This window comes from Dendrobates tinctorius, unplaced genomic scaffold (genome assembly GCF_039654945.1).
Source record: "Dendrobates tinctorius isolate UK_male_01 unplaced genomic scaffold, ASM3965494v1 ptg000005l, whole genome shotgun sequence".
In the NCBI taxonomy this organism is placed as follows: Eukaryota; Metazoa; Chordata; class Amphibia; order Anura; family Dendrobatidae; genus Dendrobates; species Dendrobates tinctorius.
In genome coordinates this window covers 33,920,478-33,939,661 of record NW_027361673.1, presented here as the reverse complement: position 1 = coordinate 33,939,661, position 19,184 = coordinate 33,920,478, and the positions used below count along the sequence as shown (strand labels likewise).

The 19,184-nt window shown below is 44.1% G+C and overlaps 1 protein-coding gene across 1 annotated transcript in view; it reads left to right on the top strand.

Moving 5' to 3' along the window:
• The window catches only part of MRPL3 (mitochondrial ribosomal protein L3), a 153,226-nt gene that overhangs the window by 24,673 nt on the left and 109,369 nt on the right, over positions 1–19,184 (top strand). The window contains exon 3 of the mRNA XM_073569428.1: positions 9,893–9,984. Coding sequence (XP_073425529.1) covers positions 9,893–9,984 — 92 coding nt within the window. The remainder of the gene's footprint in view (positions 1–9,892; positions 9,985–19,184) is intronic.

The following is a 19,184-nucleotide window of genomic DNA, read 5'->3' as shown; positions in this document are numbered from 1 at the left end:
TCTCCCTCAGGCCAAACCTCGTTGATATGTTTTCAAACGTAGGGCTCAGCCCTTTCGCCGTACCCCAGCGACAGGCACTTATGCTCAGGGCCCGCAGAGGTTGCAAGCACCGAGAGATAGGAGAAAGGTATCATTTCGGGCCACCCCGTCATGGCATTCCCACAGTTCTAACAGCAGAGCTACCAGGTCAGGGCCGGGCAGAGCCACTTCAGCCTGACGCCAGCAGAGAGTCCAACTCCCTTCCCAGTACCTCTCCCAGACTAGGAGGCCGCCTTCTCTTCAGAGATGTCTGGCAGAATTCAATAGAGGATATCTGGGTAAAGGAGGCAGTATCAACAGGATGCAAGATAGACTTCAACACGCTTCCGCGAGATAGCTTTCTATCGCAGCCACCAAAAGACGCTGCTATGGCTCTAGGTTTTTTGCGGCAATCGACTCTCTCCTCAATGCAGGAGTAATCGTCCCTGTTCCCGAGCAGGAACGTTTACCGGCTTTTACTCAAACCTGTTCCAAAAAAGGATGGCTCAGTTCGTCCCATACTAGACCTCAAAAGGCTAAACAGATGGGTCCGCTTACCCCATTTCAGGATGGAATCGACTCTGTCGGTAATTACGTCTATGGAGGATCAGGAATTCCTATGTTCCATAGATATCCGGAACGCCTACCTACACGTCCCCATTTTTCAGGGACATCAGAGGTTTCTGCATTTTGCTGTCCAAAAGCGGCATTTCCAGTTTGTGGCCCTGCCATTTGGGCTGGCCACAGGCCCCAGAATTTTTACAAAGATTATGGCAGTGATGGTAGCTATATTAAGGGTCAGAGGCATAATATTGGTACCATATCTCGACGATATTCTCGTCAAGGCGCCCTTCTTCGCTCAGGCCCAGGAAAATCTAGCGGTAGTTTTAAACACGCTCTCCCGGTTTGGTTGGATCATAAACAGGGAGAAATCCCACCTAACGCCAACACAACACCTAGAATTCTTAGGAATGGTAATCGACACCCGCCGCTAAAGGGTCTTTCTCCCATAAAGAAAGTGGATTACCCTCCAGCAGGGAATTCGCTCTCTGTTGAAATTCCGGCTTCTATCCTTTCTCTCTGCCATGAGAGTCCTGGGAAGAATGGTGGCAGCTTCAGAGGCGATACCCTTTGCCCTGTTTCGTTCCAGGGTACTGCAGAGGAACATCCTCCTTCAGTGGGACAGGTCCATCTCTTCGCTGGATCGCCCCTTCCTCCCCTCCATTCAGACCAGGGAGTCCCTCAAGTGGTGGCTGACCTCCCCCCTTGTTCATCTGGGATGGCCTTTTTCCCCCTGTCCACTGGCAGGTAGTAACTACAGATGCCAGTCTCCTGGGCTGGGGTACGGTATTCCGCCACCTGACTGTCCAGGGACAATGGTCGAGGCAAGAATCCTCACTGTCCATCAACATTCTAGAACTGAGGGCAGTCTTTCTAGCACTTCTACATTGGGAAAGATACCTCAACAACCAGCCAGTCCGGATTCAAACGGACAACGCCACGGCGGTGGCATACATCAATCACCAAGGGGGAACCAGAAGTCCCCGGGCACTGGCCGAGGTATCCGGAATCTTCAACTGGGCAGAAACCACAATTCCGGCAGTTTACATTCCCGACACAGACAACACGGCCGCCGACTTCCTAAGTCGGGAGGCGCTCGCAGCAGGGGAATGGTCCTTACACCAGGAAGTGTTCTGTCAGATATGCCAGCTATGGGGGACTCCAGATGTGGACCTCCTGGCATCGCGACAGAACAGAAGGGTCCAACAGTTTGTCTCAAGATACCGCGATCCTCTAACAATAGGGGTCAACGCGCAGGTCATTCCCTGGACACAGTTCAGACTCCCTTACCTGTTCCCTCCCCTTCCTTTCCTGCCCAGGCTGCTAAAGAAGATCAAGGCGAAAGGGGTGCCGGTCATATTGGTCGACCTGTACTGGCACAGGAGGGCCTGGTTCGCAGAAATCAATCTTCTCACAGGCACCCCCTGGAGACTCCCCGACAGACCAGATCTCCTGACTCAGGGGCCGTTTTACCACCCGAATTCTCTGTTGCTCAATTTGACGGCAAGGCCGTTGAAACCACAATACTGAGAGCAGCGGGTTTTTCGGACCGAGTCATTAATACAATGATCCAGGCTAGGAAGCCTTCCTCTTCCAGGGTCTATTATCGAGCCTGGAAGGCCTATTTTGGCTGGTGTGAGTCTAATTACATCACACCTATGCCCTGTTCCCTGCCATCTGTCCTAGCTTTTCTCCAGGCAGGGTTAGATGGCGGTCTGGCCTTAAGTTCCTTGAAAGGCCAGGTATCTGCTCTCTCTATTCTTTTTCAAAAGAATTTGGCCTCCTGCTTACAGGTTAAGACCTTTCTGCAAGGAGTGGCACATGTGGCCCCTCCTTACATATCCCCTGTGGCTCCATGGGATCTTAACTTGGTCTTCGAAGCCTTGACAGGTTCACCCCTTGAACCCCTACAGGAAGCTCCCATGTCTTTGTTGTCCTGGAAGGTGGTATTTCTCGTAGCCATCACCTCTGTTAGGCAGGTTTCAGAATTGGCGGCATTGTCCTGTCTCCATTCCTAATTATGCACCAGGACAATGTTGTTTTGCGGCCTCCTCTTAACTTTTTTCCCAAGGTGGTATCGGCCTTCCACCTGAACGAGGATATAATCCTTCCGTCATTTTGTCCCGCTCCAACCCATCCCCTGGAGCGTTCTTTGAATAAGCTAGACCTGGTCAGGGCGATAAGGATCTATCTGGCCAGGACCGCTCCTTTCAGGAAGGCGGACTCGCTCTTTGTTATCCCCAATGGGGTGAGAAGAGGCCTGCAGGTCTCAAAGGCAACAATTGCCCGCTGGATCAGAATGGCAATTCTTAAAGCCTACCGGGTAAAGGACAGGGTCTCCCCTGCTGGGGTCAAGGCCCATTCAACCCGGGCGGTGGGCGCCTCCTGGGCTGTATACAACAGGGCATCAGCCATGCAGTTGTGCAAGGCTGCCACATGGTCGTCCATGCATACCTTTTCAAGGTTCTGTACGGTCCATACCTATGCTTCAGCGGACGCTAGCCTAGGCAGAAGAATCTTGCAGGCGGCAGTGGTGAGTTCTCCGACCTGAACAAGGTTTCTCTCTTTTCCCACCCCAGGGACTGCTTTTGGACGTCCCATGGTTCCTGTGTCCCCCAATGAGATGAAAGAGAAAGCAGGATTTTGGTTGCTTACCGTAAAATCTGTTTCTCAGAGTCTTCATTGGGAGACAGCACCCTCCCATGATTTTATTACATGTAATGAATATATGATGACTTACATGATAATGTCTCCTCCTACTGCTTTTTCACTAACTGATTGTCCTACAGCCGATCGGAGGGGTGTATACTGCGGAGGCGGAGTTAACATTTTTTTCATGCATAGTGTCAACCTCCTAGAGACAGCAGCACACACCCACGGTTCCTGTGTCCCCCAATGAAGACTCTGAGAAACAGATTTTACTGTAAGCAACCAAAATCCTGTTTTTCCTCGCTCAAGACTTTTCAACGCCTTTGGCATGGTTAAAAGTTATTTTTTCATTCCTATTACTTTTGGGATATTAAAAATTCTTAATAAATATAATTCTGGATTAATTGTTCAACGGCTCATATACAAAAAAATCAGTCCTTAAAAGATACTTTATTGACCAATCATTAAAAAGTTTTCAAAACTTCAAAAAACAGGCAAACAAAAATAGGCTTATTGCTGATTTTCAAGATCCAGCCACAAACACTAGAGAGTCGTTCCAATGTCAGGTAGAGGGTCACAAACCTATTTGTCCCTATAGGGCCCTATATCTCTCTCCTACCTGACAGCGGAGGTTGGCACCCTCTTGATACGCAAATGGCGCCCCCGCTCCTCGGCGGCTCTCCCTAATCACCCTGTTGACTCCTATGTAAATAACATCAGCTTGGAGTACAACAGATGGCCGGGGACAAATATATAATAGATAATAACCCCATGCCACAAACCACCAAGACAAAAATGTAAGGAATAATAACTGGAAAAAACTCTAATTTTTGGCAGATTTGTAAACATTTGCTTTGGGAGGAAAAGGGGTCTAAATAACCCTATTTAGGTGTCTCCCTGCCTGACAGCGGAGCTTTTACACCCTACGTTACTCTGGTGCCCCCGCTCCACGTGGGCTGACCCTTACTGACCCCTACACTTCTCACCCAGAAAGAGGAAAGAGGGTGTCAGAACATATGGCCAAGGGAGACAGGAGTAATAACTTAGAATTATCACTGAAAAAATCCCCCCCCCCCCCCCCAAAGACAAAAAATGTTTTAATAATAATAAAAAAATGTATCTGCAAACCGATGTGTACGGGATAATAGTGCATTAGCAAAGGCAGTTGCAAGTAAAGGGGGTAAGATATCAATCAGAACAGATACACACTCATTTAAATGTTCTTAAGCAGCATTAATGTACATTTCTCACATCACAGAACGCTGCTATTACCTCTAATCCCCAACAACACACTTTTCATATTGCATCATGCCCAAAACAATGAGCCATTGATCGCTCAGGCTCAACATTGCACTGTCCCAAAAAAAAAAAAAAAAAAAAAAAATCAGCACATTAACAAATATGTAAGAACTTAGCTCATGGCCACTGAAAAATCACCTCAATATATATAGTAGGCGGGGTGATAGTACTTTGACAAAGGCAGTTTCAAATAAAAGGGGGTAAGGTATCAATCAAAACAGATATACAACCATCTGAGTATTCTTAAACAGCATTAATAAACATTTCTCAAATCACCAACCGCTGCTATTACCTCTAATCCCCCATAACAGCATATTATCATATTGCTTCATGCCCAAAAACAATAAGCCATTGGTCACCCGGCTCAAATTGCACTATCCCCAAGTATTAAATCAACAAAATTGACAAATATGTAAGGATACCTGCAACCAGGCATGACATCTGATGCTCGGAGGGAGCATTCATAACACATCATGGGCCTCCTGATGAACTCCTTTTATGGGAGGGAAACGCGTCGAGGCGATTTTTCATTGGCCATGAGCTAAGTTCTTACATATTTGTCAATACTTTTGGGATATTACTAGCACTTGTTTTGCCATCCAGCTTGTCCTATTGCAAGAGGATTGTCAACACCACAGCAGGGTTTTTTTTTTATACTTTCCTTCGTTAAATAAGGTTTGGTTCAGGTGATCATCTAATCAGAAGCACATCAAGTAGAATGAGGTGTACTCTGGTTGGAACTCAACTGACACTGGAATGGAATGGCTGTCAGACATGAAGAGAAGCTGATTTTTATAAAACTGTGCAGTGGTCTCTTAATTTTTGCCAGAACTGGATATACAGTGGGGCAAAAAAGTATTTAGTCAGTCAGCAATAGTGCAAGTTCCACCACTTAAAAAGATGAGAGGCGTCTGTAATTTACATCATAGGTAGACCTCAACTATGGGAGACAAACTGAGAAAAAAAAATCCAGAAAATCACATTGTCTGTTTTTTTTTTCATTTTATTTGCATATTATGGTGGAAAATAAGTATTTGGTCAGAAACAAGCAAACAAGATTTCTGGCTCTCACAGACCTGTAACTTCTTCTTTAAGAGTCTCCTCTTTCCTCCACTCATTACCTGTAGTAATGGCACCTGTTTAAACTTGTTATCAGTATAAAAAGACACCTGTGCACACCCTCAAACAGTCTGACTCCAAACTCCACTATGGTGAAGACCAAAGAGCTGTCAAAGGACACCAGAAACAAAATTGTAGCCCTGCACCAGGCTGGGAAGACTGAATCTGCAATAGCCAACCAGCTTGGAGTGAAGAAATCAACTGTGGGAGCAATAATTAGAAAATGGAAGACATACAAGACCACTGATAATCTCCCTCGATCTGGTGCTCCACGCAAAATCCCACCCCGTGGGGTCAGAATGATCACAAGAACGGTGAGCAAAAATCCCAGAACCACGCGGGGGGACCTAGTGAATGAACTGCAGAGAGCTGGGACCAATGTAACAAGGCCTACCATAAGTAACACACTATGCCACCATGGACTCAGATCCTGCAGTGCCAGACGTGTCCCACTGCTTAAGCCTGTACATGTCCGGGCCCGTCTGAAGTTTGCTAGAGAGCATTTGGATGATCCAGAGGAGTTTTGGGAGAATGTCCTATGGTCTGATGAAACCAAACTGGAACTGTTTGGTAGAAACACAACTTGTCGTGTTTGGAGGAAAAGGAATACTGAGTTGCATCCATCAAACACCATACCTACTGTAAAGCATGGTGGTGGAAACATCATGCTTTGGGGCTGTTTCTCTGCAAAGGGTCCAGGACGACTGATCCGGGAACATGAAAGAATTAATGGGGCCATGTATCGTGAGATTTTGAGTGCAAACCTCCTTCCATCAGCAAGGGCATTGAAGATGAAACGTGGCTGGGTCTTTCAACATGACAATGATCCAAAGCACACCGCCAGGGCAACGAAGGAGTGGCTTCGTAAGAAGCATTTCAAGGTCCTGGAGTGGCCTAGCCAGTCTCCAGATCTCAACCCTATAGAAAACCTTTGGAGGGAGTTGAAAGTCCGTGTTGCCAAGCGAAAAGCCAAAAACATCACTGCTCTAGAGGAGATCTGCATGGAGGAATGGGCCAACATACCAACAACAGTGTGTGGCAACCTTGTGAAGACTTACAGAAAACGTTTGACCTCTGTCATTGCCAACAAAGGATATATCACAAAGTATTGAGATGAAATTTTGTTTCTGACCAAATACTTATTTTCCACCATAATATGCAAATAAAATGAAAAAAAAACAGACAATGTGATTTTCTGGATTTTTTTTTCTCAGTTTGTCTCCCATAGTTGAGGTCTACCTATGATGTAAATTACAGACGCCTCTCATCTTTTTAAGTGGTGGAACTTGCACTATTGCTGACTGACTAAATACTTTTTTGCCCCACTGTATGTTTGTGACTCATTAGGCATTATATTCTCTTTATATACCGTATAAGCCGAGGCACCTAATTTTGCCATGGAAAACTGGGTAAGCTTATTGACTCTAGTATAAGCCGGGAATGCATTGTCCCCTCATCCCTGTCCTGGTATGTGGTTCCCCCTGTCCTGTATGTGGCTTCCTCCCATCCTGTCTTGCTATGTGTGGCTTCCCCCATTCTGTACTGCTATGTGTGGCTCCCCCTGTCCTGTATGTGGCTTCCCTCGTTCTGTCCTGGTATGTGTGGCTCCCTCTGCCTCGCATTCCTCAGCTCCCCCATCCCATCATGCATGGCTCAGCCCCCTGTCCAAACTTGTATTGCTCAGCCCCCGTCCCATCGTGTATGGCTCACCCCCCGTCCCATTTTGCATGGCTCCACGCCTCTGGGAGTGGAGGCGCGTGCATATTCATTACCTTAATGAGCGGTACCAAGTGACCGCTCTGCACAGGAAGAAGCTGCCAGCACCGGGACAAGGAAGATGCAGGGATGGATCCAGTGACGCCAGGAGGGTGAGTGTGATGTTTTCTGTTAGCCGGCGGCTGCAGCTGTCACTGTGCCACAGCCGCCGACACCTGTCGCTCCCCTTACCCTGCCAGCAATAGCTCGTGTATAAGCCAAGAGGGCCGTTTTCAGCACAAAAAAGTGCTGAAAATCTCGGCTTCTTCACGAGTACCGTATATACTCGAGTATAAGCCGAGATTTTCAGCCCATTTTTTTTTTAGGCTGAAAGTGCCCCTCTCGGCTTATACTCGAGTCATTGTCCCAGGGGGTAGGCGGGGGAGGGGGAGCGCAGGAGCCGGCGTCTGTCAGATCATACTCCCTCCCTCCTGGCGCGGTCTCTGCTCTTGCCTGCTTCTCAGATGGTCTCCGGCGCCACAGCTTTTCCTGTATTCAGTGGTCACGTGGTACCGCTCATTAAAGTAATAAATATGCACGCCACTCCACTCCCATAAGCGTGGAGCGCATGTTCATTACTTTACTGAGTGGTACCACGTGACCGCTGAACATTGGAAGGAGCTGCCGGCGCCGGAGACCATCGGAGAAGCAAGAAGTGCAGTGATCGCGCCAGAAGGGGGTTAGTATGATGGGGAGGATGGGGGGGGGGGAACCATACGATGTTCACCTTTCCCGTTCCACCGCCAAGTGCCGCTCTGTCTTCCGCGTCCTCTGGCTCTGATGTTCAGGTCAGAGGGCGCGATGACGTGGTTAGTGCGCGCCCTCTACCTGAATAGTCACTGAAGAGATATGGAAGACAGAGCGGCGCGCGGTGGTGGAACAGGGACAGGTGAGTATCGCAGGTGCCGGGGGCCTGAGCCAGCGGCGAAACCAGCACCTCGCCCCCATAGCGTGCTGGTGTCCCCGGCACCTGGCTCCCAGCGATGAGAGGTGAGTATGTCATTTTTTTAATCGCAGCAGCATATGGGACATATATATCTATGGAGTATCTTATGGGGCCATCAACCTTTATGGAGCAGCATATGGGGCATATTATTCTATGGAGCATCATTAACCTTTTATGCAGCATTATATGGGGCATATTTTAATATGGGGCCATCAACTTTTATGGAGCAGCATATGGGGCATATATATCTATGGAGCATCTTATGGGGCCATCAACCTTTATGGAGCAGCATATGGGGCATATTCTATGGAGCATCTTATGGGGCCATCATTAACCTTTTATGCAGCATTATATGGGGCATATTTTAATATGGAGCATCTTATGGGGCCCATCATGAACTTTATGGAGCATTATATGGGGTGTATTTTGTGTGGCGCATCTTATGGGGCCCTTCATGAACTGTATGGAGCATTATATGGGGCTCAATATGAATATTCAAAAACATTTAACCTAATGATGTCTCAATTAATTTTACTTTTATTGGTATCTATTTTTATTTTTGAAATTTACCAGTAGCTGCTGCATTTCCCACCCTAGGCTTATACTCAAGTCAATAAGTTTTCAGTTTTATGTGGCAAAATTAGGGGCCTCGGCTTATATTCGGGTCAGTTTATACTTGAGTATATACTGTACTTGTTTTCACATTTTTTTTCATATATTACCTGCTGAGTCTAGAACTTGTTTTTGTTAATTCTGTAGAGATAAAGCAGAGCTCAGGTCATCACAGTCTGTATGGGGGAATGGTGAGAGGTGACAACACTGTGAGATGAGATTTGGATGGGTTTGTAACTATACGTAGCTCGGCACCTCTATGTTCTGTGTCACAACAGCTGCAGAGATCAATAAGGAGGGCAGGGCATGTTCTTTTCTCCTCTACAGGACACTACCTACTTATGATTGGTCAACATCATGCAGGATAAGACGTACACATCACCAGAGAAAATCTCTGGTAACGCCCAGAAAAACTATAACAAAAAATTATAACCTAATCTTTACAAGGCAATATCTCTGCAAAGGACAGGTGAAATTAAAAAGTAGAAACTACATTTTGCTCAGCTCTGCAACCACTATTCTATGATCCTTCCAGTTTAACATGATCAAGCTGGCGAAAGATCCTCTTTTTAAGAGAAATAAAATATGTACCACATATACATCCACCATGGTCTTTCATAGCAATAACATGACTTAATTTCTAAAGACAAGCTTTATGTCTTACTTATAGCAATCTCTTCATGGTTTAAATTTGCTGACCCTGTTTGTTTCTTTATGATGATCCTGTGTGAAGCATGAAGTAGCGTTTTAAGGGCATTACATGAGTGCCCTCATTCCTTGATTCATTCAGCCTTGTTCCTCATCACCAGGTCCTGCATTATGTCTGTCACAGTGTATCAGTTTTGGCTCAGTCTTTAATACATCTTCTATCACTGAGTCTATTGTGTAATTTGTGATTCGCACATCCTAATATAACACCACTTTATATTACAGGCTCTAACAGGGTTGGTGTAATAGCAGTTAAGCTAGGAATGATGCCAATATGGACCAAATCTGGGGAAAAGCATGCAGTTACTATGTTGCAGGTAAGAGAATTTTTAATTTTTCAGTGTAATTTTTTTTTTGCTAGCCAAAAGTCTTGCTAAAGAAGCCCTCCCAAGAACTTTTTTTCCCTAAACCTGTGTTAATGTGTACAGTACAGACCAAAAGTTTGGACACACCTTCTCATTCATATAGTTTTCTTTATTTTCATTACTATGAAAATTGTAGATTCACTCTGAAGGCATCAAAACTATAAACTATGAATTAATACTTGTGGAATTATATAATTAACAAAAAAGTGTGAAACAACTGAAAATACTGTATGTCTAATATTCTAGGTTTTTCAAAGTAGCCACCTTTTGCTTTGATTACTGCTTTGCACACTCTTGGCATTCTCTTGATGAGTTTCAAGAGGTAGTCACCGGAAATGGTTTTCACTTCACAGGTGTGCCCTGTCAGGTTTAATAAGTGGGATTTCTTGTCTTATAAATGGGGATGGGACCATCAGTTGTGTTGTGCAGAAGTCTGGCGGATACACAGCTGATAGTCCTACTGAATAGACTGTTAGAATTTGTATTATGGCAAGAAAAAAGCAGCTAAGTAAAGAAAAACGATTGGCCATCATTTTAAGAAATGAAGGTCAGTCAGTCTGAAAAATTGGGAAAACTTTGAAAGTGTCCCCAAGTGCAGTGGCAAAAACCATCAAGCGCTACAAAGAAACTGGCTCACATGAGCACCGCCCCAGGAAAGGAAGACCAAGAGTCACCTCTGCTGCGGAGGATAAGTTCATCCGAGTCACCAGCCTCAGAAATCGCAGGTTAACAGCAGCTCAGATTAGAGACCAGGTCAATGCCACACAGAGTTCTAGCAGCAGACACATCTCTACAACAACTGTTAAGATGAGACTTTGTGCAGCATGGCCTTCATGGTAAAATAGCTGCTAGGAAACCACTTCTAAGGACAGGCAACAAGCAGAAGAGACTTGTTTGTGCTAAAGAACACAAGGAATGAACATTAGACCAGTGGAAATCTGTGCTTTGGTCTGATGAGTCCAAATTTGAGATCTTTGGTTCCAACCACCGTGTCTTTGTGGGACGCAGAAAAAGTGAACGGATGGAGTTACATGCCTGGTTCCCACCGTGAAGCTTGGAGGAGGAGGTGTGATGGTGTGGGGGTGCTTTGCTGGTGACACTGTTGGGGATTTATTCAAAATTGAAGGCATACTGAACCAGCATGGCTACCACAGCATCTTGCAGCGGCATGCTATTCCATCCGGTTTGCGTTTAGTTGGACCATCATTTATTTTTCAACAGGATAATGACCCCAAACACACCTCCAGGCTGTGTAAGGGCTATTTGACCAAGGAGGAGAGTGATGCGGTGCTACGCCAGATGACCTGACCTCCACAGTCACCAGACCTGAACCCAATCGAGATGGTTTGGGGTGAGCTGGACCGCAGAGTGAAGGCAAAAGGGCCAACAAGTGCTAAGCATCTCTGGGAACTCCTTCAAGACTGTTGGAAGACCATTTCCGGTGACTACTTCTTGAAGCTCATCAACAGAATGCCAAGAGGGTGCAAAGCAATAATCAAAGCAAAAGGTGGCTACTTTGAAGAACCTAGAATATAAGACATATTTTCAGTTGTTTCACACTTTTTTGTTAATTATATAATTCCACATGTGTTAATTCATAGTTTTGATGCCTTCAAAGTGAATTTACAATTTTCATAGTCATGAAAATAAAGAAAACTCTTTTTGAATGAGAAGGTGTGTCCAAACTTTTGGTCTGTACTGTATATAATAATTTTATTTCTATAGCGCCAACATATTCCGCAGCACTTTACATTTTAGAGGTGACTTTACAGCATAACAATAATCACATATATCAACAGATACCAAGAGGAATAAGGGCTCTGCTTGCAAGCTTACAATCTATGAGAAAATAGGGGAGACACAAAAGGTGGATGGTAACAATTGCTTTCATTGTTTGGACCAACCATAATGTAAGAAATCGGGTGTTCATGTAATGCTGCAAGAACCTGTTATCAGCCAGAATATGTAAAAGTACAAACGTATAGAAGGCTATTAAATGCATAAAGCTTGTGAGAACATGATACGAGAATCCTGGTTATGGTAAAAATTTTGACTGGGTAACACAGGGATAGTTAGATTGATGTGTTGAGGTGGTAGGCCAGTCTGAAGAAATGCGTTTTTAGGGCACACTTAAAACTGCGGGTATTGGGGATTAATCTAATTATCCTGGGTATGCATTCCAAAAAATTGGCGCAGCACGTGAGAAATCTTGGATGCGGGAGTGGGAGGTTTTGATTGAGGATGAGGCTGTTAATCTTAGGTCATTAGCAGAGGGCACGGGTAGGGTGGTAGACTGAGACGAGGGAAGAGATGTAGGGTAGTGTTGAACTATGGAGTGCTTTGTGGTGAGGGTAATTTATATTGAATTCTGGAGTGGATGGGTAACCAGTGCAATGACTGGCACAAGTTAGAGGCATCGGTGTAACAGTTGGTGAGGAATATGATCCTGGCTGCAGCATTCAAGACAGACTAGAGAGGGGAGAGTTTGGTAAGAAGGAGACCGATTAGTAGAAAGTTACAATAGTCTAGACAAGTATTAATAAGAGTTTTTGCAGAGTCAAAAGTAATCAAAAGTCGAATTCTAGAAATGTTTTTGAGGTGCAGATAACAAGAGCGAGCCAGTGATCAGATGTAGAGGTTAAATGAAAGCTCTGAATCAAGTATGACCCCGAGACAGCGGGCATGTTGCTGGTGAGTAATGGTAGATCCACATACGGAAATGGCAATGTCGGGCTTAGGTAGGTTAGTAGAGGGTTATGGTAACAATTTTGGGAGGAAACACAAGGAATTCAGTTTTTGACAGGTTCAGTTTCCAATAGAGGGAGGACATGATGTTGGGAGACAGCGGTAAGACAATCAATGATGTTTTCTAATAATGCAGGCGTGATGTCAGGAGTAGAGGTGTATAATTGGGTGTCATCAGCATAGAGATGGTACTGAAAACCAAATCTACTGATTGTTTGTCCAATTCGGGCAGTGTACAAAGAGAAGAGGAGGGGGCCTAGGACTGATCCTTGAGGAACCCCAACAGTAAATGGAAGATGAGAGGAGGAGAAGTCAGCAAAAGATACAGTAAAGGAGAGGTCAGAGAGATAGGAGGGGAACCAGGAGAGAACGGTGTCCTTGAGGCCGATGGAACGGAGCATAGCGAGGAGGAGCTGATGATCCACAGTGTCGAATGCTGCAGAAAGGTCCAGGAGAATTAGCATGGAGTAGTGACCATTAGATTTAGCTGTTAGTACAGGGTGGGCCATGTATATGGATACACCTTGGTGGGCCATTTATAAAGTTCCATCCAAAATGGCCAACTCCAAAATGGCCGCCATGGTCTCCACCCATCTTTTAATAATAATAATAATAATAATAATCTTTATTTTTACATAGCGCTAACATATTCCGCAGCGCTTTACAGATTGCACACATTATCATCACTGTCCCCGATGGGGCTCACAATCTAGATTCCCTATCAGTATGTTTTTGGAGTGTGGGAGGAAACCGGAGGAAACCCACGCAAACACGGGGAGAACATACAAACTCCTTGCAGATGTTGTCCTTGGTGGGATTTGAACCCAGGACCCAGCGCTGCAAGGCTGCAGTGCTATTCACTGAGCCACCGTGCCAACCTGTTGAAAAGTTTTCCCCCTCCCATATGCTAATGTGCCACAAACAGGAAGTTGATATCACCAACCATTGTGATTTAATTTAGGTGTATCCATATAAATGACCCACCCTGTAGATCATTAGAGCCTTTAGTGAGGGCAGTTTCAGTAAAGTGTAAAGAGCAGAAACCGGATTGAAGAGGGTCGAGAAGAGAGTTATCTGAGAGATAGCAGATAAAACGGGAGTGGACCTAACGCTCCAGCTCCAGGAGTTTAGAGATGAAGGGAAGATTAGAGATGAGTCTATAGTTAGCAGCACAGTTTTGGTCGAGGGACATTTTTTTTTAAAGTAATGGATGTATGGTGGCATGCTTAAATGAGGAGGGAAAGATACCGGAAGAGAGAGTTTGAATATTTTTGTTAGGTGAGTGGTGACTTTAGGAGATATGACGGAATAGGGTCACTGTCCAAGTAGTAGGGCGAGAAGATGCAATTAGCCTGATCACTTCTTCTTCTATGACTGGTTCAAAATGAGAGAGTGAGCTAGATGCTGTGGGGGAGGGAGGACAGTGCAGGGTTTGAAGGGGGAAAAAAAAACTGAATAAAAAAACTGGAGTCTGAACTGAGAAAGTAAATTAATGTGTATGCACAATGTAAGTGCATATTAACACATGACCATTAACCAGAGAAAACAAAAAGCACAAATATCCTGAAATAAAAAAAGGAAAAATAAACTGCAAATAATGCATAAAGGTAATAATAAGGGTATTTAGTAAACATAATTTTGATCAAAATAATGTACAAGCCATCCCGCCACGTCACGGCAACCCTTGTGGGACAGTCCTACTCTAGTATTTAAAACCTTTTCACTTGCCAAGTGGCGTGAATGTGAACAAGGATCGAGGGACTGACCCACTAGTAAAAGTATAGGCCAGACTGGATGGCTTTCCCAGCTCAGAAAGAGGGCGGTCACACCCTTATATGCACTGAATGCACAATGAAATGAATAAAAAAACTGGAGTCTGACCTGAGAAAGTAAATTAATGTGTATGCACAATGTAAGTGCATATTAACACATGACCATTAACCAGAGAAAACAAAAAGCACAAATATCCTGAAATAAAAAAAAGGAAAAATAAACTGCAAATAATGCATAAAGGTAATAATAATAATGGTATTTAGTAAACATAATTTTGATCAAAATTATGTTTACTAAATACCCTTATTATTACCTTTATGCATTATTTGCAGTTTATTTTTCCTTTTTTTTTTATTTTAGGGTTTGAAGGGATTGGGAGGAAATGTTCTGTCCGATACGGTCTATTTTTTCTTTGAAATAATTGGCCAGATCATCAGCGTGGAGATCCATATTTGGGGCCTGCACTCTTGGATTGAGTAAGGAATTAAAAGTGTCAGAGACATTTAGGGATATTGGATAGTGAAGTGATGATGGTGTTGAAATAGGTTTGTTTGGAGAGGTGAAGTGTATATAGTGTAGTGTGTTAATATAGTGCCCTATCGCCATCTTGTCCAAAATCCAGCGCCACTCCTGTCCTCTTCTGAGTGACATAATTGCTTTTAGACTCTAACTTGCTCTATGTGTGAGCCTATAGGTCCTTGTTCTGACGCGCCATAGTCTTACGATCTTTCACACGTCCGTATCTCCGGTTACATGTGGTGACGGTTTTCACACATCCCGGAGACACTGACACACACAGACGCATTGAAATCTACATTGCTGGGCACATGTTCGTGTGTTTCTACGGACCATGTGTCAGTTAACTCACACGTAGACATGTCTGTTTTTTACCGGCAGCACGGGCCGCAAATCGTCCCGCACTCGAATGACACACTGGGATGTCATCCGTGTGATGCTTCCTGGCACCTGAGAAACAGCGGTACAGTAAGCGCTGTTCCCCAGCACTGGGTGCTGAAGATGGCTGTTATCATTCTCCCCTTGCTCTGCTGGTGATCAGCGAGAGCAGAGGAGAATGATGAGTTACATTCAAGTGATAATAACAGTGACAGCAGGCGGCGGCTGAATGGACTATTACTCCCATCATCCTACATGTGCTGCCACTAATAAGAGTGACTGGAGCCGCTGGTGGGAGCATTCATCACTCGCTGCCTGCGCTATAAATAAATAATCCGGCATGGGTTCCGCTGTGTGTGTGTGTGTGTGTGTGTATGTATATGTGTGTGTATATATATATATATATATATATATATATATATATATATATATATATATATATATATATATATATATATATACAGTGCCTACAAGTAGTATTCAACCCCCTGCAGATTTAGCAGGTTTGATAAGATGCAAATAAGTTAGAGCCTTCAAACTTCACACAAGAGCAGGATTTATTAACAGATGCATAAATCTTACAAACCAAAAAGTTATGTTGCTCAGTTAAATTTTAATAAATTTTAAACATACAAGTGTGGGTCAATTATTATTCAACCCCTAGGTTTAATATTTTGTGGAATAACCCTTGTTTGCAATTACAGCTAATAATCGTCTTTTATAAGACCTGATCAGGCTGGCACAGGTCTCTGGAGTTATCTTGGCCCACTCCTCCATGCAGATCTTCTCCAAGTTATCTAGGTTCTTTGGGTGTCTCATGTGGACTTTAATCTTGAGCTCCTTCCACAAGTTTTCAATTGGGTTAAGGTCAGGAGACTGACTAGGCCACTCCAACACCTTGATTTTTTGCCTCTTGAACCAGGCCTTGGTTTTCTTGGCTGTGTGCTTTGGGTCGCTGTCTTGTTGGAAGATGAAATGACGACCCATCTTAAGATCCTTGATGGAGGAGTGGAGGTTCTTGGCCAAAATCTCCAGGTAGGCCGTGCTATCCATCTTCCCATGGATGCGGACCAGATGGCCAGGCCCCTTGGCTGAGAAACAGCCCCACAGCATGATGCTGCCACCACCATGCTTGACTGTAGGGATGGTATTCTTGGGGTCGTATGCAGTGCCATCCAGTCTCCAAACGTCACGTGTGTGGTTGGCACCAAAGATCTCGATCTTGGTCTCATCAGACCAGAGAACCTTGAACCAGTCTGCCTCAGAGTCCTCCAAGTGATCATGAGCAAACTGTAGATGAGCCTTGACATGACGCTTTGAAAGTAAAGGTACCTTACGGGCTCGTCTGGAACGGAGACCATTGCGGTGGAGTACGTTACTTATGGTATTGACTGAAACCAATGTCCCCACTGCCATGAGATCTTCCCGGAGTTCCTTCCTTGTTGTCCTTGGGTTAGCCTTGACTCTTCGGACAAGCCTGGCCTCGGCACGGGAGGAAACTTTCAAAGGCTGTCCAGGCCGTGGAAGGCTTACAGTAGTTCAATAAGCCTTCCACTTCCGGATGATGCTCCCAACAGTGGAGATAGGTAGGCCCAACTCCTTGGAAAGGGTTTTGTACCCCTTGCCAGCCTTTTGACCCTCCTTATCTTGTCTCTGATGGCCTTGGAATGCTCCTTTGTCTTTCCCATGTTGACCATGTATGAGTGCTGTTCACAAGTTTGGGGAGGGTCTTAAATAGTCAGAAAAGGCTGGAAAAAGAGATAATTAATCCAAACATGAGAAGCTCATTGTTCTTTGTGCCTGAAATACTTCTTAATACTTTAGGGGAACCAAACAGTATTCTGGTGGTTTGAGGGGTTGAATAATAAATGACCCTCTGAATAAACTTTTCACAATTTAAAAAAAAATTAAACAAAGAAATAACATTCTTTTTTGCTGCAGTGCATTTCACACTTCCAGGCTGATCTACAGTCCAAATGTCACAATGCCAAGTTAATTCCGAATGTGTAAACCTGCTAAATCTGCAGGGGGTTGAATACTACTTGTAGGCACTGTATATATATATATATATATATATATATATATATATACGCCTTATCATGTCTGTCTGTAACAGAAATCGCGGGTCGCTGACCTATCAGCGACAGACGCAGCTGTTTGTAATGGTAAGCTGCGCCTGCCGCTGAGCGGTCGCGGCCGCCAGGCAGAAACCGCGTCACAGGACACACATCAGCGCAGCTGCGCTTGTAAAGCCTCTATAGCAGCCACTGACTGTAATCAGCTCTAACAAACCTGCATATTAAGATTACCCCTATATTGCCACAATATATGTGACCCTTTCACATGAACGCTTACATTTGTCCTAATACACTGTTGAAGGTCTAGCAAGACCGAAATGTTTGGTACTAGTGACTACTGTATGTATTAAATATAATTTTTCGCATCACAACCCCATGAGTGTGCTCAGTACTTGATATATACTCTTAAGGTTTGGGAACCTACTGACTGGCACCTCCACCACGGCTGTGCTATCATTTCTCTACATATAACCTCTTCATTACTAATCCTATAGTTTATAGTCTTTTATAATAAAAAAAAAAATAAACACACTTTTCCATTTTTATTTAAAAATATCAAGCACAGTTATTCACTCCTAACTCACTGAATCTTTCGTCTCCTGTAATAAAACAAAAATAAAAAAACAACAAAATCCCTCACCTGTCCGTCCTGTTTCGTGCCGTAATTCATGTCTGGGGGATAAATAGTTTTCAACCTGGACAGTGCCAAGATGCAACCGTCCAGGCTAAGAACCTCTGGTGAATCAGCTGCTGCGAGCACTGCATCATTGACCAGCAGTGACATCATCGTGCTTACCACTTTACAATGAGGCTACGTTCCCAGCAGGGCTGATCTGCAGTGACCTCAGCATCGTGGGAAAAAGTCAGTGATGAGGTCACAGCAGATCACAGTGAGAATTTCTCACCTTGATCTGCGGTGACCTCATCACTGACTTACGGCACTTAGCTCGGGGAACAGCGCTTACTGTAACTGCTTCTTCCCTGGTGCCCACACATGTGCCGCAAGTATTACACACATGTGAAAACCAGACTGAAAGCCAAGACTCTGACAAATTACTCACAAGAGGACTGGAGCAGCTCTGGATACTGGAGAAAATGGCAGAAAGTTAGTAGATTAATACACTAACAGTACACTACATACAAAGTCAAAGGGGGGAAAAACCTTATAGAAGTGCTTCTTTAAAAGGAATCTGTCAGTAAGATCAACCTTCCTAAATTTTTATGGGCACGCCTACTATAGAAAATTTAATGAAGTGGCACTTAAAAAAAAAAATCACAAAATAATTTAAAAAATATATTGTACTCATAAATAAATATTTTAACGAAAAATGTACACATCTTTGGTATCGCCACATCCAGAACAACCCAACCAATAAAACTGTCCCAATAGTTAACCCCTTCAGTGAACACCATAAAAAAATAAATAAAAGGCAAAAAACTATTCTTTATCAATCATCGCCTAATAAGAAGTGCAATAAAATGCGATCAAAAAGACAAATGTAAATAAAAATGTTACCGCTGAAAATGACGTCTTGTCCCACAAAAAACAAGCTGCCATACAGCTCCATCAATGGAAAAATAAAAGTTATAGCTCTCAGAATAAAGTGATGCAAAAATAATTATTTTTCTATAAAATAGTTTTATTGTGTCAAAGCTCCAAAA